Raw genomic sequence first — 20,510 nt, forward strand, 5'->3', positions numbered from 1 at the left:
CACTAATTCCCCTTAATACCTTCCCTCTGTCCTGGCTTTTACAGCAACACAGTCAGCCACAGGTCATGGGTGCAATCACATCCCTGTCAACAGTGTAATCTGTCTCCATGTCACATCTGGACAGGCCTAATTTAACAACCATGCTTTTTAGAACGAGCCAATAAATTGTTTGCACCGTGCGGTTCCCAGCCCTGCTCTCAGCACCCACACCACCCTGGTGTGTGGCTCCTGACTGTTCCCAGTGACTGCTCTCTGGCCTGTTTGGCTGTGGAGGGACTCAGGGCTCAGCCTGGGTGCAGTTTATCCCTGCAGCAGTGAGCAGATTGTGAGTGTGGCTGGGATTTAATCCCTGCAAGGGCCAGGGGTGGATGTGGGTGCTGCAGCTCACCAGAGTGTTGTGACACTGTCCCAGGCTGGGGCACAGACACACAGAGCTCCTGTGCAGCCAGACCCACAGCCAGGGACTGTGGCTGATTGATTGTTTTTTGTATCCTTGGAAACTGAGAGGGCATTAAAATTGCATGGTGTGTGCAGTGCTGATGCACTCTGCTCCTTGTAGTGCAGCTTTGGGCTTGGAGAAGCCTTCAGCCTCCAGCTGAAGGGAGCACTGGTTTGAGAGAAAAGCTAAGCTACAGCTGAACACCAAGCTGTTTAGAGGGAATACTATCTCTTTAGAGGGAATCCAACCTAGGCCAAGTTGGATTGGCCTTTGAGCAACATGGTTTAGTGGAAGGTGGCCCTGCACATGGCAGGGGTTTGGAACTGGGTGAGCTTTAATGTCCCTTCCACCCCAAACCATTCCATGATTCTGTGAAGTACTTTGTGAATTGCAGTGCTGAGGTCCAGGAGGGTGTCTGGCTCTGAGACACCCCTGACCATGGCTCAGGACCTCCTCTGTTTGGTTTCTCACAGCAGAGTTCCTGCCCAAGAGGAGTTGCCTGCCTCCAGACCATCCCTGCCCAGCCACAGGTGAGTTCCTGCCACTTGGAGCATGCACAGCAATCACCTGAACCTGAGGAACAGGGCTTGCAAAAACCCCAAATATCTGCTTAGGGCTCCATCATCTAACACTGAAAGGGAGTGAAAATAATCCCTCTGGGACAGACTACAGAGAGCAGAGAGTAATGGAGTCCAGCCTTCACCTCATTTTGTCTCAGCTTTTATGCCTCAAAAGAAACTTACTAAATAAGAAAATCCTTGCTCCAGTGGCTGATATCTGTGACCTAGGGCAAGGTGTGCACAGAGCCCTTGGGCAGGGCTGTCACCCATGTCTGGCTGTACTCAGCACAGGATGTAGGCCAGCACTGCCTACACCAGAGCTCTTCCTGCCTTTCCCAATCCTGGCTGGACTGGACCCTGCCTGTGGAGTCCCAGAGGTGCTGCCAGGAGGGGAGAGAGCTCTGGGACCAGCCCTGTCCTCACCTGCTACCACTGCTTCCCCAGTGGCACACTGGAAACAAAACAAAAGCAGTAAAGCAGACACAGGCTCGATAAAGGGAGTCCTGGCTGAGTGATGCTGGCTGTTCCAAAAATGTGCTCTGGCAGCTCTCCCCAGCACTACCAGCTCTGAGGGGAAAGGGGCTTCTCTGGAATCTCCCCCGGGGCCATGGGAAGGACACTTGAAGGGTTGTCCCCAGCCTGGAGCTGCCACCAGCCCACAGGGGCTGCTCCCAGTGCTGCCATCAGGGCCATGGTGACACTGCTGGTGACACTCTGAGGTGTCCCACCACCACCTGCCGTCCTGCCCTCAGCCAACAAACCTCAGTGTTGCATCAAGTCTGGGTTACTGTCCCTCGGACATCAGACTTTCCATTCTCTTAAACAGTACCAGAACAAAGGCTGTCCCAGGATGTCATTAGCTCCCAGCTCCTCACTAATTAATGCTGTGGCTGCCTAGCACAGCAGGTGTTCATCTTTGTGCGTGTGCTCAGAGAAGATGAACAGAATATCTGCATCACAGGGGTCCTGCAGGCTGATTTCCTGGGGAAGACAGGTGTCTGATGCTTCAGGAGTTTCTCCAGCTACAACAGGATCTGCTGGGCACCTTGGTGTTCCCCTCAGCTCTGCACAGCCCTGCAAGCCAAGGTGGTCTGGGTGTCAAAGGTCAAGCCAGGAGATGTGCACTCTCATTTCAGCCTGGAGCTGCTCTGTACGTGCTGCTGTCACATGGTGGGTGACTCTGACCTGTGCTGGAGCACGGTCAGACCTGTGGAAGAAAGGGAAAGTGTGTGTGAGCACATGGGGAAGAGAGAGAAAAACAGAGCAGAGAAACCACAATGGCTTGTGGGCTTCAACTAATGGGCATGGAGTACTCAGAAATCATTCAGTAAAGTGCACCAGATCCCCACAAAGCCTCGCTGGCAATGACTCACTGGATAATGTACCACTAACTTGGATTTATAGGTTTAATATTTTTTCTGTTGCACTGCTGCTGTTGCTGTGTAGATTGCTTCATCAATTTTCTTTCCTGTCCTGAGGTACGTTGAAGTAGGATCTTTTGGGGTTGTTATTTTTTAATAAATAGATTATATTTCAAAGAATATTGGAAAAGTTCCTTGCCATTTATTCCTCAAGACTTGGAACGGTCTCTCTAATATCCTAGTCCAATTTACAGGGTGGCTAACTGTCTCATGCCTATATAGATGTCCTTTTTCTGAGGACCTAATGAATACAACAGCCACTCTCAATGCATTTATTTCAATAGTGGTCAGGGAGGAGCTTTTAATGAAACCCTCTTTATATTTAAAAAAAACCCACCAACACATTCATAAATTTTAAAAAGGTGTCAGTATTCTTCCTTTCTCTGTCTGACTGAACACAGAGATTTTACTCACTGTTTTTAACAATACACGTGTCAATTTTGCCTTCCTGAGGGAAGGGAAAACTCTGCTCTGGCAAGAGTTTTAAAAGTAGGTGCTCAAACTCTGCCATATCGCAGGGAGCCCGGGGAGAGTGGCTTTGTGCTGCCGTGGCAGTGACACTGTTTGGGACAAAGCTGGGACTGGCAGCCCGAGGTGTCTGTGCTGGCTCTGTGGGATGTTCACGGCCACTCAGGCTCCTGAACACTGCAGAGGAACCCACCCGAGCAAAGTGAGGGAAAACGGATTAAAGACTTGCGGTATTTAAGTTGCTGGGTATTCCATGCTAAGTTTTCAGACAGTACACACACCGTATATACATACACACTATGGATATTCACACGGACACACACGTCTGTGTGTCAGCACGTGTGTTTGTTTGCTTTTGCCTTGTGTTACCATTGTGTCTTTCCGGACAGGAGCGGTGCAGGTGACCCTGGGGCGGTGCAGAGGCTCTCCAGACAGAGAGCTTGGCTCCTCCGCCAGATTTCAATGGGAACGAAACCCCCGGTGCAGCAGTGAGGAGCGTGAATCTCCCCGGGCATGAGTCTCGGGGTTAAAACACAGAGAGGTCTGCGCACCCCGCTGGAGCCCCGCGTTCCCGCTGAGGGCGGCGAGCGCTCCCCGGCCCCGGGGATGCCTCGGCCGCCGGGATGCCCCGGCCCGGCCCCGCCCGGCCCCGCCCGGCCCGGCTCCCGCCCCGCCCGGCTCCCGCCCGGCCCCGCCCCGCCCGGCCCCGCCCCGCCCCGCCCCGCCCGGCCCCGCCCCGCCCGGCCCGGCCCCGCCCCGCCCCGCCCGGCCCGGCCCCGCCCCGCCCCGCCCCGCCCGGCCCCGCCCCGCCCCGCCCGGCCCCGCCCGGCTCCCGCCCGGCTCCCGCCCCGCCCGGCCCCGCCCCGCCCGGCTCCCGCCCCGCCCCGCCCCGCCCCGCCCCGCCCCGCCCGGCTCCCGCCCCGCCCGGCCCCGCCCCGCCCCGCCCCGCCCCGCCCGGCCCCGCCCCGCCCCGCCCCGCCCCGCCCCGCCCGGCCCCGCCCCGCCCCGCCCGGCCCCGCCCCGCCCCGCCCCGCCCGGCCCCGCCCCGCCCCGCCCCGCCCCGCCCGGCCCCGCCCCGCCCGGCCCCGCCCCGCCCGGCTCCCGCACCGCCGCGTTCCGGGGCCGGCGGCTCCTCCCGCCAGTGCGGTACCGCGCGGCCGCCATTGCCGGCCCGGCACCGCGCCCGCCGCCGCAGCCCGCAGCCCGCAGCCCGCACCGCGCCGCGCTCACCCGCGTCCTCCGGCAGCCCTCAGCGCGCATCTTCCATCAGCCCTCAGCGCGCATCTTCCATCAGCCCTCAGCGCGCATCTTCCATCAGCCCTCAGCGCGCATCCTCCATCAGCCCTCAGCGCGCATCCTCCATCAGCCCGCACCCCGCATCCCTCGCTCCGCATCCTCCATCCCTCACCCCGCATCCTCCATCCCTCACCCCGCATCCTCCATCATCGCTCACCCCGCATCCCTCGCTCCGCATCCTCCATCCCTCACCCCGCATCCCTCGCTCCGCATCCTCCATCCCTCAGCCCGCAGCCCTCAGCCGGAGAGGAGCGCCGTGCGGAAGGCGGGCTCGGCGGCCGGGCTCCATCGGCGCTGAGGCGGCGGGAGGCCAGCGGGGCCCGGCGGCATGCGGCGGCGGTGAGCGGCCCGCGGAGGGCGCAGGCCGGGCCGCCCGCCATGGGCCCCGCCTGAGGCCGGCCGGCCCCGGGCCCGCGGGCCGGGCAGGGGCGGCGGGCGGGCGCCGAGGGGCCGGGGCGGCAGCATGGAGGCCATCTGGCTCTACCAGTTCCGCCTGATCGTCATCGGCGACTCCACCGTGGGCAAGTCCTGCCTCATCCGCCGCTTCACCGAGGGCCGCTTCGCCCAGATCTCCGACCCCACCGTGGGCGTGGATTTCTTCTCCAGGCTGGTGGAGATCGAGCCTGGCAAGAGGATCAAGCTGCAGATCTGGGACACGGCCGGGCAGGAGCGGTTCCGGTGAGAGCCGGGGGGCTGCGGGCCGGGGCCCGGCTTGGGCGGGGGGCGAGGCGTGTGGAAATGAGACAAAGAAGAATCGAACTGGCACCTTGCGTGCCCTCCATCCCTGGGATCCGTGCCCAGCCCGCACGGGCGTGCAGGTGTGCGGGATGTGCAGGTGTGGGTGTGCAGGTGTGGATGTGCAGGTGTGCGGGATGTGCAGGTGTGGCTGTGCAGATGTGGATGTGCAGGTGTGGATGTGCAGGTGTGGCTGTGCAGGTGTGGATGTGCAGGTGTGCGGGATGTGCAGGTGTGGATGTGCAGGTGTGGCTGTGCAGGTGTGGCTGTGCAGGTGTGGATGTGCAGGTGCGGATGTGCCGCCGCGGAGGGCTGCGAGGCCCGCCTTCCAGCATCCCGGAGATGTCCGTGCACCAGCGGGCGCGGCTGGCAGGGGAGGCAGAGCGCCGCTTGCCCGCCGTGCGGAGGCAGCGGCCGGGATGTTTCACAGCCGAACGCTCGGGCCGGGGCTCGGTTAGCGCAGCGCGGTGTGTGTTGGGCGCTCGGCTGCGACAGCGCAGCTCAGCTGTCCGCAGGGCAGGGAAAGGTCGGGACGAGCCCTCGGCTGTGGCTGGGCGCGGATGACAGGTGCTCCCTGCAGGAGAGTGCCGTGCCGAGCGCTGCAGGAGCACGGTTTGGGAGCTTAAGCAACAGTAACCAAGGCGCGATGGAGTAAAAGAAAGGCAGCATGCGGGACCGTACCAAGTTTCCCGCAGCACCGTGTGGGAAAATCAGCAGCCCCGGTTGGAGCAGGCTCGGCCCCGGCCAAAGAGGGGCTCAGACCTGCTGCTCAGACAGTGCTCGTTTTGCAGGGCTGTGAGTGTACCCGCGGCTCCTGGCCTCCTGTTTGCTTGTGTTTTTCACGTGTCTTTAACCCTCTCCTGCTCTTCCATCCCGCTCCCGCTGGGATCACTTCCTGTGTTCCGCATCCCTGTGCAGCATCACAGAGCTGCTGCTGCTTCTGTGCTCTAATCACCGGCCTGAGGAATGCTTTGGTTTCACTCAGCAGACGAAAACTCCCCTCTCACCACCTTCCCTGGCTCTGTGGCCCAGGATGTGCAGTGCTTGGTCCTTATCCTCTGGCAAGTTTTCCCTCTGCTCGCCCGAAGCCTTGCAGGCGAGGAGCTGGTGCTTTATTCTGCCGAGAGAGGAGGTGCTTTAAAAGCTTGCAGTTGCATCAGCTTCCAGCTCTGGATGTCTGGCTGAGCTCTGTAGAAAACACACCTGAGCGCTGTCCCCTGTTCCTGCCGGTGCTGTGAAGAGCAGGAGCTGTGGGGTGGTTTCAATTTCCTCTTTTTCACTCGTGAGGAGGTCGGGGGCCCTGGAGGATGTTTGCCCTGGGGGCTGGGGGCTGCCCCTCGGGTTTGTCAGCGTGATGAGCAGGTGACCTTCAGCACAAGGGCAGCTGCACTGCTGCGGTGGGAGAGTGCAAGGGGCAGGAATGGTCAGTGACATTAAAAAAAACCACCATCCCCATTGTGCCACTTTGAAATGCCCTTGGCCAAAGCACAAACCTGTATTCCCAGTGTGAAAAGCTGGAGCAAACCCAAGGGCCTTTATACTGAAAAAAAAAATAAATGAAAAGGTAAAATCTGTGTTTACCCCTTTCAAATCACTCTTAGACCTGTGACAAATTGTGCCCCATGAAGACAACCCTTGGGCTCCTCCTACAAGGTAAGTTTCTTGGCCAGAGACATGAATTAGCTGTTACTGGAATAACCCAAAGCCTCTTGGACTTGTCATAGGCAAGAAGCACAATGGAGCAGGTGCTCTCCAGAAACCTGAAACTTTTTTTTTTTTTTTTTGTCATTTGTCAAGCACAGGAAATTTCTAAAGAGAGAAATCTGTAAGAACACGCTCCCCTTTTTTCAGATTTGAGCATTTCTAGTCTGCTTTGCATAGTTTCACATCTGCCCCAGGAGGACAAACCCACTGTAGTTATTTTGAAAGCACCTTGGCATTCTCTGAGCAGCAGCTGTGCTACAATTTTGCTCTTCCTGACCCCCTGTTGTGAGCTCTTTCACTCTCCATAAATTAGTAGCAATTTCTGTGCAGTCGCAGCTTAAATTCCAGTTAAACACGTGCCAGTCTACTGTCTGACCAGCCCCCGAAAACATTCTGCCTGGGGCAGTGTTGAGGCCGCTTTGGAGCTGTAGAAGAGCTGGGTCCAATTCTTGCCGGGTCTGGGAGGTTTTGCCCATCTCTTGTCGCTCAGATGCTGCTGTTCCCTTCTCTGGACAGTGATGTTGTGTAACGGCAGCAAAGGGCTGTGCAGCCCTGGCTCCCTGGAGCTGTGTCCCCTCCACAGGAGCTGTTTCCTTCCAGCCAGGAGCTGTCCCTTGGCTCGGAGGGAAATACTCCACCCTGGGGGCAGTGTCCCCACCGCGGGTACAGAGCAGGGGACAGTTCCCATTCAGAGGGGTTGTCTGTGTGTTAAAACTTGGCCAAAGCGGGTGCAAGTCCCTGTAACTGCTCTGCAGCAGTGTGTGAGTGTGGCAGGAGGAGGGCAGGCAGAAACCTCAGGAAGGAATTGGGGAGGGATGTGCAGCATGAAGGCAATGTGCTTTGCCTCCTGCAGACCCATCAGGAAAACAGTTGTGGAAGAGGCTTTAAGGGGAGGCGCTGAGACCTTCACCTAATTTTACCTCGAAGCAGCATTCAGCTTGGATCCCATCATGTCTCTCAGAAGTACCTGAGGCATTGTTGTTGCTGGCAGGAGGAGCCAGGGCTGATGGCACAGAACACAAGGGAGAGGCAGAAATGTCTGTGGCAGTGTGGGGGTGAATTCAAAGTGCCAATATCTGTTTGCAGCTGGCCAGATAGCAAAAGGCAGATCTAATTCCCTCAGTGCCAAATGTGCAGAGTGACTATTGTCCCTAAGCCAAACAGTTGGAGAGGAGAAATCATCCAAACACAGCCAACTATGATTTTTTTCCCTGCTTCTGGCTTTCTTCAGTTTTGTCTGTGAATTTTCACCCTTCACTGTGTGTTTGTTGATAAAACAATTATTGAAAACTCTAGTTCATCCTTTCTTGGGGCAATTTTGACAGACACACACACTACTGGACCAGATAGCACCTAACAACAGTCTTGCATAGCCAAGAAAGGCCTTGTCCTAAAGTTAAAATGCAGCAGTCCTTATATTACTCCAGCAAAGTTCAGGCTTGAATGTGAATTCCTCCAGGGACTGCAATCGATCATTGCTTCTGGATTTAGAGCCAATCCATGACTTGCAGAAACACCACTGTTCATCAGCTTCTTGGTTTTCCCTTGTGTGGCAGTCACTGGGCTGTAGCTGTGCTCAGCCTCCTGGCCTCAGCTCTGCTCCATCAGCCTGTGTTTGCTGATTTCCTGAACTCTGCTCCATCACCCTCTGTCTGCTGATTTCCTGTGCTGCTTCTGCCTGCCTGGGGCTGGCCTGGCTCAGAAGAGCTGGCAGAGATGAACTCCATTTTCCAGCCTGCAGTTCTGGGGTCTTTTTGGTGATTATTTAATGTTGTCAGTGTTTGGCAGGAACATGAGCAGTATTAGTGCAGATTCTCCTTGGAAGCTCTTGTATCATTTTGCTGTTTCTTGGGAGGTCGGATGGGCTGCTCATGCCACTGACAGTATCAGTAACAGTGTCCTGTCACTGCAATGTCACTTCAATCCAGTTGTGCAGTGGCAGAAGCTGCAGTGATGGGTGGATGTCCCTATCCCAGGGCCCTGAGAGCTACAACCCCATGATCAGCCTTCCAGGTCTCTGACCTCCTGTTTTTGTGTGACTGTCAGAGAGCAGGTGGTTGGTTTCAATTGAATCCTTTGATTGCTCACAGTGCTTCTAAATCAGTGAGTGTCCAGAGAACTGACAGGGTGAGGGGTGGCACTCGACAGCCGGGGGCATACAGAGAGATCCATGAGAAAAAAAAAAGTGGTGGTGGGGATTTTGAAGAGAGCCTTAATAAAATCAGTGAGGCAGTTTCCCAAGCGTGAAATCTTTAGGCCAAAATAAGATTTCCTTTTAAATGACAGGCTCTACAGAGCACAAGCCAGAAGTCCTGAGACACTGCCTGAATGGCCTTCTCTTGTCCTGTATTCTGCAGGGTCGACAGGGTGGTGGTAATGCTGCTTTCTTAAAGGCCAGATATTCACACAGCTGTAACTTAGCTCTGCTGTGGCTCCTTGTCTTGCAGGTCCATCACCAGAGCCTACTACAGGAACTCTGTTGGAGGGCTGCTCCTGTTTGACATCACAAACCGCAGATCCTTCCAGAACGTCCACGAGTGGCTGGAGGAGACCAAGGTGCACGTGCAGCCCTACCAGATAGTCTTTGTGCTGGTGGGCCACAAGTGTGACCTGGACACGCAGCGCCAGGTGAGCCGGCACGAGGCAGAGAAACTGGCTGCTGCCTACGGCATGAAGTACATCGAGACCTCGGCCCGGGATGCCATTAACGTGGAGAAGGCCTTCACTGACCTGACCAGGGATATTTACGAGCTGGTGAAAAGGGGGGACATTTCAATCCAGGAGGGATGGGAAGGGGTGAAGAGCGGGTTTGTCCCCAACGTGGTGCACTCTTCAGAAGAGGTGGTGAAGTCAGATAGGCGGTGCTTGTGCTGAGCTCCTCTAGAGAGGCCGGTGGTGATGGACTCTACTAACCAAACCTGCTTTACTAAGTGAACTCGGTGTGACAGAAGGGAGAGCAACGCTCCCGTTGTGAACAGCCTCCCACCTTGTTTTGGACACCAGGACACACCCTGGAAAGAAATGTTCTGTTCCAAATAACCTTTCAGAACCAGGGGCTACAGACCCGAAGGAGAGTGAGTGAGGGCGCATGTGGATGTTGTAAGGAGACAGGGAGCAGAAATGAGGGGCTGCACAACGCAGGAGAGAGTATACAGAGCTGGTACCTGCCAGGGTACTGTACATGTTCCCTTTCAAGTAAACCCATAGCTCCCTGCTGGCTTTTGGAGCCACAGGATGGATATTGACAGGCAGACAGAGAGGAGGCAGGGGGGCATCTTGGTTTGTGTCAGCTGTTTCTTTCCAGGAAGGTCTAAAGGCAGCACAGATAACCATTTCCTCATCAGGTCAGTTCCACAGGAGAAGTTTGCTGACGTGGTATGCACACTTCTGGGTTTTTTTTTTTCTTATGTTCTTGAACATAGTTCAATAGCAAAGAGTATTTTGTGGGATTTAAAGTGGAAAACAGTAGCTATTTGATTGGTAATTAAAATTTAAATTATTCCTCCCTTAACAGTGTTTTTCTTGCTGTGCTGAACCAAGACTCTAAGTGGCAACTCTTGCTGCAGTAGGGATTATTCAATGCAATTTTTACTCATTTACTGCCTGGGTGAGTACCTTGAAAGTCCCCCAAGTTCAGGGCTTTCCAGCAGAATTAAGTGATCAAGAGCATCATTAGAGAACCGTGTCCTCAGGTGTTATGTTTTAAGACTGGGGTGTTGCAGCCAGGTGACAATGGGACACACTATTCCTGTCTCAGTAACAGCACTGTGATGACCTTTCCAGCCAGGTCACAAGGAGGAATGGAAAGGAGGGAGGGAAAAAAAGAAACCCAACAAAATAAAAAAAACTTGAAAAGCATAACTCAGGTGCATCAGACATCCTAAAAAGGTGAGATTTACTGTTAAAGAAGTTAAATAGCATTGAAAGCAACAGCTTCCACTGGTACTTTCTGCTGTTAAAGTGTCATTTTCTGTCTTGGCCTCTGTGGAAGGGAACTGGCATTGGAAGGTGGAACACCCAGCAGGAGTGTCTGAGCAGGTGGGAAGGAAAGCCTCAAGACTTTCACTCAAGAGTAAACTTTGTTTTCCTCCGTGTTTTAGTTTGACAAAAGAGGCTCCATCTCAGGCTGGCCATGGTGGCACAGCAGCCATGTCACAAAGCTGTGTGCAGGTGGATGTTTTCTGGGAATGCCATTCACCACTTGAAAGCTTTGCTTCTGCCAAATTTTAACCCAAGCTTTTGAAGTGCAGTGGGGTGACTGCAAATTAGGGAAGTTCAGCCTATTGAAAGCGAACAAACAAAACTGTAGTGACTTTTTTACTTGTTTTTGAAAGCTTTATACACCAAACTGCAGCGGGCAGGAGGGGGATTAGGTAAAAGCCACAGGAAGCATCTAGTGTTTATTTTAGGCCTCTGAGTAGAGAAAAAGAAAATACTTGTTCCAGCTTTTTAATCTGCCCTGTCTACAGAAATACAGGTCTTGATTGCTGTTGAGTTCAGACTGAGTTTTCTCCTTCTGAGCCCGTTCTCACAGTTTGCAGCAGCACATGGGCAGGTCTGTATTAAGAAAAAACCTGCAGTTTCCATATTGAAGCTGTAAAAAAACCCCCAGACCTGCAGCAAAGCCAACCCAACAACCCAAATCCTGAACACTTTTGTATTGGGTGTTCTAGGAACAATTTCAGTTCCTGGGCTCTGCGGGGGACCTGCTGGGAGGGCACAGGGAGCAAATGCCAGGAAAGGAAGGGAGGTGGCAGTGGCACCTCTTGGTGATTTTGTCACTGCTTAAATAGGCCGTGAATTTATCCAACACTCTGCTAGAGGCCAGGGAATGCCAGGCACTCGTGGCTGAGTTGAGTGCCCTGAAGATTAAAGAAAAAAGAGAGAAGTATGCCCTTTACAGAAAGCTGTTTCTGGGTGCAGGGAGCAGGGGCAGACACCAGCGCAGGTTTGCTCAGAGCAGCTCATGGCATTTCACAAAGGCAGGGACAGTCCCAGGGGCTCAGCTGCTGTTCCCTGGATGGGAAGTTCACCAAACAGCTCCTTCAGCTTCTCAGGGGCCAGCTGGACACAAGGTGTGTCTGGCTGAGGACAGCAGCAGCCCCAAGGGCAGAGCCACAGTGTGACATGGGCAGTGAGGGGCTGGATGGGACATTTTAGCAATAGCCAAATTCTGTAATTCCCTGTGCGAGAGCCTGGCCAGAGAAGAAAGATCACTTTTCATGAGACAAACAATATTTTATTTAATAGGGTTTGGACATTCCCCTTTACTGCTCCCAGGGAGAAATTCCAGAGTGAATCTTCAATTGAAATACAGAAGTGTTGTAATTCTAAAGAGGAACAGTACAGAAGAAAATGTACACGGTCTTAACTACTTAGAGTTAATAAATTGTTATATTAAATGATAGAGAAACCATTATCTACATCTTTTTCTAATTCCTTGCATTTTCTAGACAGCTTATTAAAATATAGGAAATGTAGATTCATCTGTACAAAATTTGGAATGTTTTTTCTAAGATGAAGAACTTATTGGATATGCTAAGAATTCTTTTCTAACAACTGGTTTTAATGCTTTGACTTAGAGGGACTTTGAGAAATCAGAAGGTGATACCTCTCACAGGCTACAGGTCAGGAGCTCTTATACTATAGGACAAAAAGAGAAAAAAAAAAAAAAAGCAAAAGCTAACTCTCTGTGGTCTCTGCCACATGTTAAAAACAATCTGCATGTTAGACTGAACTTGCTCAGAACCTCCAGAATAAAAGCGTAATTTACACTGTCCTCGCTTTGTTATGCACTGTAACGAAATGTGAAAATAATGCTGTATTTAGCTGTCTGTATGTGACTGAAAATATGCTTGTATTTAGCAAAATGGTTACTACGTGATAATGTGAAATTCAAAACTTGTAAAGAAACTTTGGTGGTTTTTTTTTTTTTTTCCTTTTCCCCTTTGTCCATTCCCTCTGAGTGTGTTCCCTGCTCCCTGTCCCTAATATACCTGCCAGCCAGGGCTGGATCCAGCGTTCCCAGGCACTGCCTCCCTGCAGAACCAGAAACACCCGAGACAAAACCACCTCCTGGTCGCAGCACTGGTCCCCACAGCTCCGGGAGGCCCCTGCAGGTGTGGCGGCACAGGGCAGGGCAGACCCAGGCCGGGATTGCTCACTGAGTCACCTCTGAGCTTTAGGGTTTTATTGACCTCAGATCAAACCCCAAACCCCGAGCTGCGATGGCCACGGCATCTCCCAGCCCCGGGAGGCAGCACCTTTGGCCACAGCGGCCATTCCAGCTCCAGGGCTGTCACCCTGTCCCCTCTGACACGCAGCAGCATGTTTCTGGCAGTGGCACACGGCCTTGATTTTGCTCGGTTCTGCTTTTGCTGTGCACAAATGCTGAACTGGTCGTTTCGTTTTGCACAACAAAGGGCAGCAATTGCTGCCTTGGGAGCAGCCCGGGGTGCGGGGGGAGCAGAGCCTGGTGGGATCTCATCAATCCAAACTGAAGGAACAACTGTCAGGGAAACCCGCTGTGTCTGCAGCTGCCTTTCCATCGGTGCTGCTGCTAGAAAAGGGAGAAGGAAAGCAGCAGCCTGAGCCTGAGCAGCACCACGACCTGCTGGAGAAGAGGGCACAGCTCCACTGAAACAAACACCGGGGCCCTGGGGAAGGAGGAGATGAGCCCGAGACAGTCACTGCAGGTTCACCTGCTCTCTGCCCTCCCCTGCAGCTCCGTTTGACGGGCACAGGGCTGGCAAATCGCTGCTTTCAGTCACCAGGTCAGACGTGCTGACTCACGCTCCCCCTTCCATTCACACCACGCTTTTCACGGCTGCTGCTTCCACAGAATTTTTCACCCTCCATGCCCAGTCAGGGGAGGGAAACATAACAGAAGATCACACATCACATTCATGAGTTTCTCGCAAAGAAAGACGCACAAAAACAGCTGTTTTCCACAACTGTTTAGTTTTACTATTTTAATATCATGAAATAAAAGTACAAAAAATTTACAGGTATATTGTTTCTTACATGAAGATTGAACAGTTAACATTTGCATTTATTTTGCAGTGAAACCTGTACTCTCAGTCACAGAATGTGATTATTTAGCCACTAACATCACCACTGAGCATTTCATTTTAGAAAGAAACTGCAAAGGTAAGAGGCAACAATCTCTGCAAGGCTTCGTAAGGACCAAAATATTCCTGCAGAGGTGAGGTTCCAGTGAACCAGCCTGTTCTCAGAGAGTTTCCCAGCTGGAGGCTGTGCTCAGACACTGGAACTGAACCTGGGCCAAGGAGGGGGAATGGGAGCCTCTCAGGAGCTCGGGTCCTTGCTCAGTGCTCACTGAACCACCAGGGTGTGTGAGAAGCGAGGGGTGGGAGCTGCAGGCCCGACATCCCCTCTGCTCTCTGAGGGCACAGCACAACCTGCTGCTGTGAGGCGCTGAGAGCTGGGGACAGGCAGGCACTCACCCAGCTGTGCCTGCACACTGCTGCTGCCATTACCTGACAACACACCCCAAGATCCCACTCCTGGTTTTGTTGTTTCCTACAACGTTACAGCTGCACCTCAGCCCAAGGCAAAGTTAACTCCAGCAGCTGCACAGAGGTGGAAAAGAAAAACCCTGCATTGCCTCAGCCTGTGAACAGGCCAGGCTCCATTTCAGCCATGCCCCTCAGCTTTCCAGACAGGCTTTCAGGTAGAAATTGATTTATGATGGACTGGTCTGCTCAAAATACTACATCCTTTGCTGGACTGTGTGGTGCCTTTTCAAATCATTCATTTCATGAAGCATGCATGAAACCAAATTTGGAGTTTACAAATAAATAAAATGGTGCTTACCATTAGTTTTTATATATTTTACCAGTTACTGAAATGCTGAAAGTAACTCAGTCCTGAATGAAGTTTGGGGGTGTTTAAATAAAAAATACTTGGAAATTGAGACCACATTTAAAATTGGAAAAAAACTATGCTTTGTTTTTGGAAGGGTCTTGCTTGTTTCTTCTCTTTACATCCCAGTTATAAACTCTAGCCATATCTGAGGGTGTGGGATTAAGGAAACAGCTCATGCTATCAGAAAAGAGAAAGAAAAAAAGAGATTTTTATAAAAGGAGAGAGAGCAGGTTACAGAGCTGGCCACTTAGTTACATCAGCATAGAAACCATTTCATGAAAGGGCTGACTTGGTGCAAAGCTTCAGCTCTCAGGAACACTGCGAGGTAACTGTTGGTAACAGCAGTATTTATATTATTACTTTAAAAATCTCCAAACAGATGTGGCAGAGAAACACAATTTTAGTTTCCCTGACTCTTTGCTGACTTCAGTTAAGCTGCCCATATCAGCTGTACTTGATTCTGTCAGCATCCCAAACTCCTGAAGCACAAAGACAGCTCAAGTATCAACGTGAAAGAACAAGCAGCTGTGCCTTCATTAAACTACATCTAATGCTTCAGTTAATGGCTACAGTCATTAAAACAGTTTTAAACTAGAAAGTATAAAAAACAACCCCACACACCCAGGAGTGGTTCATGGCAGTAGAAAGAAATTTAAAAACCACTGAGCACAGCCCAGGCCAGTCCCAGCAGGGCTTGTGCAGCCTGGAGGCAGCTGCAGAGCGTGTAATGAGCAACAAAGAACAATACTCCCTGGAGAAAGGGTCCCTGTGCTTTAGGGTGGACCCTCTGGCATCAGTGCACACTTGCAGCTCTCTCTGGAGTCAGCCTGGGTTGCCACCCCTGCACTGGATTTCAGGAGGACACAAACACAAGTTTTGTGTGTGTCACACCCCAACCTCCAGCTCAGCCCTGCAAACACAAGATTCCATTTCACTGCCAGGACAGCAGAGTTCACAGGTGCTACAGAACTGTGAGGGCAGCCAGTCCAAGGTAAAAACACACCAGGAAGTTGGCTGTGACCTGCATGTTGCCTTCACATACATTAATGAAAAGGATACTGACTTCTGTAGTGGTGAACTGATCTCTGAGAAAATCCAGGTCTTCCTCTAGAAGATCGAGGTTTTTTGTGGCTGTTGACAAATTCTTCTCTAACAGAGCCTGAGCTTCATCAATATCATATTCAAGCATCACATTGGCCTAAAATAGAAAGATTGATAAAAGCTCTTACTCTTGCATTGTGAGGACTAAGCCACACCAAGCATATTTTAGGCTGTTGTTCATAACTAAAATCATGTTAGCAGCACTGTCCTGACAGGCCAAGACAAGATTCAGGACAGGCAAAGTCTGAATCCACCTGAGGCCTCCACCCCTTCAGTAACTGAGTAATTCATCTCCCTGGTGATTTAAAGTTCTCTTCCACAGCCAGGCAAGGAGGGATTCCTTCCCCTGTGATCACATTCAGCCTGTCAGCTATTAGCATCTCATCCTCACTGCATTTGGAAAGGGAGAGACTTCACATTTCTCAGCAGCACCTTTCAGATGCCACACAACTCCAGAACAGTTTTTGCTGGACTCAGGATAAACCTGAGGCTCTTTGTGGAACGCTGACAAACAGCTGGCACTGTCAGGAACAAGAGCTACTACAGCTATTAAAGATACAACAGGAATAAAGGATGCTGTGGTGGTGGTTTTTAATCCAGACATAGTTATTTCATTAAGAAGTTGCCCCAGGGTGAGATAAAAGAGCAGGATCAGGTGAAACCAATGAAGTTTTGCCCTGTTCAAGAGCTGTGGCCTGAATGTCTGTGCCTGACAGGATCCCAGAGATGGCTACACGGAGCTGCCACAGCTGGAAAAGCTGTTCTTCAAACAGAGACCCCCCAGGAACAGGGACATGCACAGCCCAACACAGACAGGAGAAAGGCAGAAGGCCAAGAACACCAAATAAAATTAACTGTGTGTGGTATTTCATTCATTACAGTTTTTCAGTGTGAACTGTCAATAAGATGAACCTCCTCTGGTGTTCTGTTGGAACACAAACCTGGGATGCTCCATGAAAATCAGTGTTTATGAATTTCCTAATTGCTATTAGGAAAACAGTCTCCTAATAGCAACAGGTATCTGAAGTTTTTTTCTTTTTATGATAGAGGTGGGAGAGGTTGGGAATAACTGTCCAATTAGTCTGGATGGTTCATGTGGTTCTGTCCTAACCAAGAGGCTTGGTTTGGCAGCCAACACTAGGATTTAGGAACATCCATGATTTAAAAGTCTCAAAATAAGCATCAGCAGGTTAATCTCCACATATAATGAAGCCTCTAAATACAAAATACTCCAACTTGATGCTGCTTAAGTACTTAGGGATCTGGGTTGTGAATGCTGATCCCACCAGGCTTTAGTGCAAAGTCCACTCTAAATGCTGGCAGGGAGCTGTGAGCAGCAGAAATCCCATCCTTCTCCAAAAAGGTGCATGAAAAGGGAAAGCAAGATGCTGAATACAAATAACAGAGAGAAGATGGGAAGCTCTTGCCAAACTAAGTTATTTTGCTTGGGCACATTCCCCTGCCAGGCAATGCTGGATGCTTAATTTGAACCAAAAAGTGACAGAGATGGTAAGGGAAACACAAACAAGCTTTTTGGAAAGAACAATCCAGCAAAAAGACAATTCTCTGAAGTTTTACTGTTCAGGAACCAAAAAACCCACCCAAGAAATCTTCATTAACACACTGGAGGTGCCTGGTCAGATGAGCTCTGCACCCACCAACAAATTCAAAACTCTCTCACAAGCCTTTTCACAGTTGCAGAGAAAGTTCCATTTTACTTACCCCCAACCACAAACAAACTTTATCTGTAGGAGGAACTGAAGCTTTGCAGTAGAGATTATCTGCCAATAAAAATCTGGTTTCCATTGGATGTGTGGAATCCTTAAGACAAATGATAAAAACTTACAATTGCTATTTTCACTGGAAACATGTTAAAGACATAAAACTTCAAATAAAGAGCACACTTTTCTGCTTTCTGCCACTGATACAGCATTAACTTGTGTGGAATTCTACATAACTTTACTTCAACATTAAAGCTAGAGCTCCAATAATAATGCATTTTTAAAAGATATATTTATAATCAAAACAGAAATCTCTATTAAGATTGGAGATGAAGTCAAAGCTTAGCTGCAATCTATACACTATTAAAAATGAAGTTTGCATTACAAACATTTAACTTTTTGTTTTGAACTAGCTTTCAAAAAGTACTACATACCTTTAAAAACAATTCTGTTATTTATAAAGGCATATTAAGTGTGCTCTCCAAAACATTTCTTGCAATGTGTTCTGTTAGGGTGGAAAGGTAGTTAGCTTTTCTCATACTCATTAGATATTCAAAATAATTTACCTTTTTCTTCTGCATGTGTTTTAAAATTTCTAATGTCTGTTTAATTTCAGGAATCTGACTTTTTAGCCTGTGAATTAACAACAGTCATAATTTATTATTTTGCAGAGACACAAAGTTTCCTAAACAAGTGATCAGCTTTATTAATACAGTCCACCCTCCACTTTAAAAACTTGTTAACAGCTTTTTCCAGCTCACCAACACAAGATGGAAAGACAAGGCACAGGAATTAAAGGCAGCTCAGCTCCAGCTTCACCTGCCCCTCACAAAACGAGGCTGCTGCTTTGGAGGCTCAGCAATCCTCTCAGCTTTCACATCAGGACAAAACACAGCAACACCAACAGACCCCCATCACTAAAATACATTCTGTGTATTTGTAATCTCCCAGAGGACAGAGAAACCTCAGCAGAAATATGGGTCAAAAGCACTGCAGGTAAAACAGAACCAAACCAAACCAAAAGTGTTTCTCCTGAGGTTCAGGGACACTGAGAGCCACAGGACTCTGCATTATTCAAGCAAAAGCTCTCCAGGGCTGAGGGCATCACTCTCCCAACAGCCCTGGCACTGGGATCCCCACAGCCTTACTGGCCACTAGATTTATTATTTAAAAAAAAACAAACCACCAAACAACAATAGAACTGTGCTAAACATTTCCCAATTCTGCAAAAATTACAACTTACCTCCTTTTCTTTTGAGCAAGATTAAGTTCCAGAAATTTATACTTCTGATACTGCTCATCCAACTTCTTAAGAACTACATCTGCTGTCTCATTTCCAGGCTGTTTCATAAAAGAATCTACATCTTCCTTTAAGGGGAGAAAGAAACCCTCAGTGTTAGAAGAGTTTTATGGAAATCCCAGACACAGACATGCTGTCATCTCACTGCAGATACATCTAGAGGGGTTTTGAAATGTAAACCAATTTTTTTTTTGTTTCTGGGCTGGAGTACAAAAGCATTTGGTTTCTTTTCTTAGTCATCTCTTCATTTCACCCTCCTTGCTTTTTTTTTTTTTTTTTTTTTTTTTTTTTTTTTTTTTGGTAGGGACCAAGGGATAGGTGCAAGGATTATTTCATAACCATATTTGTGGGTACATGGTTGGTTAGGGATGCTGTCAGTCCTGTGACACCTCACAGGGGTGGGAATCCACAGAGCTAAACCTGGGGTTCCCACCTGTAAGGCAGAGATAATGTTTCTCTGTCCCTCACCAGGTTATGAATTATTTCATTATTTCATTATTTCATTATTCATTATTTCATAAAACTGATGAAGGGAAAGAGTCAGCATGATCAAAGAGAAAGACACAAAGAGGGAAAAACTGAGCTATCTGCTCAGGCAGGCACTGGAGCAAGGAACAGCCTGTTTCAGAAGTTCCTTCTCTAGTTAGCAGGAAACCTCTGGAGAACAATTCCAGCCAGTCCTGTCATCAACTGACTGAAAAGCTGCCGGAGAAGAAAGGCCAGAGGCAGCAAAGGTGCCAGCCTTGGCAGGTGCCTCCTTCAGAATGCCAGGAGGCAGCTCAGCTGCCAGGGGACAATGTCCCAGCTGCTGAAAGGTGCCTCAGGCCAGGGATCCCCAGGCCAGGGATCAGCCACACGTTTCTGCCCTTGCCACCACTCACACACAGAGCTCCAGTGAGCCCACTGAGGTAATCCTGCCCCAGCCCACAGAGCTCAGTAACACCTGATGGAAGCCCAACCACAGGCCCCTTCAGCTCCTCTTTCTGAACTTGTGTCTCCATTCCAGCAGTTCCACACCAGAAAAAGAGTGTAATGTGTTACTGAAGTGATGCCAGACATGGAGCTGCTCCCCCTCATTATGGTGCCTTAACTCTCTTGGCCAAGGACACTTGTTAGGGAATTACTGAAGGTGGCCAGAACTCCCCGCCTTCCTTATCATGGAGGAAATCTGCAGCAGAGCGGGAACTCCACAGCCTGCAGCAGGCAGCACTGTCCAGCCCTGATCCAAAGTCAAGTGACCACACCTCAGACTGCCTGAAAACTGCCCTGAGCATCCCTGCCTCTGGATCAAGCTCCTAGGGAAGCCTTTGACAAAGCAAAGGAGGATTAGGTTTGGGAAGGTGTTGTGGAAGTGAGGCCTGAGGATGCTGTGAAATGAAACTCCCTCTTGTGGAAGCAGCTCTGCCGGCTCAAACCACCCGGGGCAGCAGCAGCCCCCAGCCCTGCCCCAGCTCCTGCCTGTGCACACAGGACACCAACATCATGGTAAATCCAGATATAATCCAGGTGGTCTCCTTCCACTGCACAACGTCCCAGTCAAGGGACTTTTATCCCCAAGGTTTTCCTGCTGCTCAGGCTCTTGTGCCACCTCCCCACCCGCGAGGCTGAGGCACAGTCACTTCTTTAAGCTTGAGCAGAAGGGCTCAAGGCACAGCTGCCTGTCAGAGGCACTAGGATCCTCACTCTGGGGTGTGCTCCACAGCACCTCCACTGCAGAATTCTCAGAACACTTACAGGTTCTGCAAGGATCTGCCACAATCATCTCTTTTTTAGGAAGGAAACCGAGTGGCACAGCAGCATTTTGCAGAGTTCAAGGCAAGGCACAGGAATGTTCTGCAAGAGCCCTGGAATGCAGCAGGATGGAGCATTCCCACGTGT

General features: G+C 50.7%; 2 protein-coding genes across 3 annotated transcripts in view; one reads left to right on the forward strand and one right to left on the reverse strand.

Moving 5' to 3' along the window:
* Nucleotides 1–4,612: 4,612 nt before the first annotated feature.
* On the forward strand, nt 4,613–12,536 carry RAB39B (RAB39B, member RAS oncogene family). The gene is made up of 2 exons (XM_066334110.1): nt 4,613–4,862; nt 9,071–12,536. The coding sequence occupies exons 1-2, from the start codon at nt 4,648–4,650 to the stop codon at nt 9,495–9,497; spliced, it is 642 nt and encodes a 213-aa protein (XP_066190207.1). The 5' UTR covers nt 4,613–4,647; the 3' UTR covers nt 9,498–12,536.
* A 1,030-nt stretch (nt 12,537–13,566) lies between these two features.
* Nucleotides 13,567–20,510, reverse strand: part of VBP1 (VHL binding protein 1) — a 37,772-nt gene continuing 30,828 nt past the window's right edge. For both annotated transcript variants that reach the window (XM_066334115.1, XM_066334114.1), the window contains 5 exons: nt 18,576–18,700; nt 17,899–17,965; nt 17,334–17,432; nt 15,570–15,708; nt 13,567–14,655 (listed from right to left, as the gene is read on the reverse strand). In XM_066334115.1, coding sequence (XP_066190212.1) covers nt 14,585–14,655; nt 15,570–15,708; nt 17,334–17,432; nt 17,899–17,965; nt 18,576–18,700 — 501 coding nt within the window. In that variant the 3' untranslated portion in view covers nt 13,567–14,584. The remainder of the gene's footprint in view (nt 14,656–15,569; nt 15,709–17,333; nt 17,433–17,898; nt 17,966–18,575; nt 18,701–20,510) is intronic.

Source organism: Sylvia atricapilla, chromosome 21 (assembly GCF_009819655.1).
Source record: "Sylvia atricapilla isolate bSylAtr1 chromosome 21, bSylAtr1.pri, whole genome shotgun sequence".
NCBI classification, from domain to species: domain Eukaryota; kingdom Metazoa; phylum Chordata; class Aves; order Passeriformes; family Sylviidae; genus Sylvia; species Sylvia atricapilla.

What these genes read in the sequence shown, in the direction of transcription:
- RAB39B (XM_066334110.1), top strand. Translation starts at nt 4,648, where the DNA reads ATGGAGGCCATCTGGCTCTACCAGTTCCGCCTGATCGTCATCGGCGAC. An exon ending in GCCGGGCAGGAGCGGTTCCG is followed by an intron (nt 4,863 to 9,070) that starts GTGAGAGCCGGG and finishes CTTGTCTTGCAG; the next exon opens with GTCCATCACCAGAGCCTACT.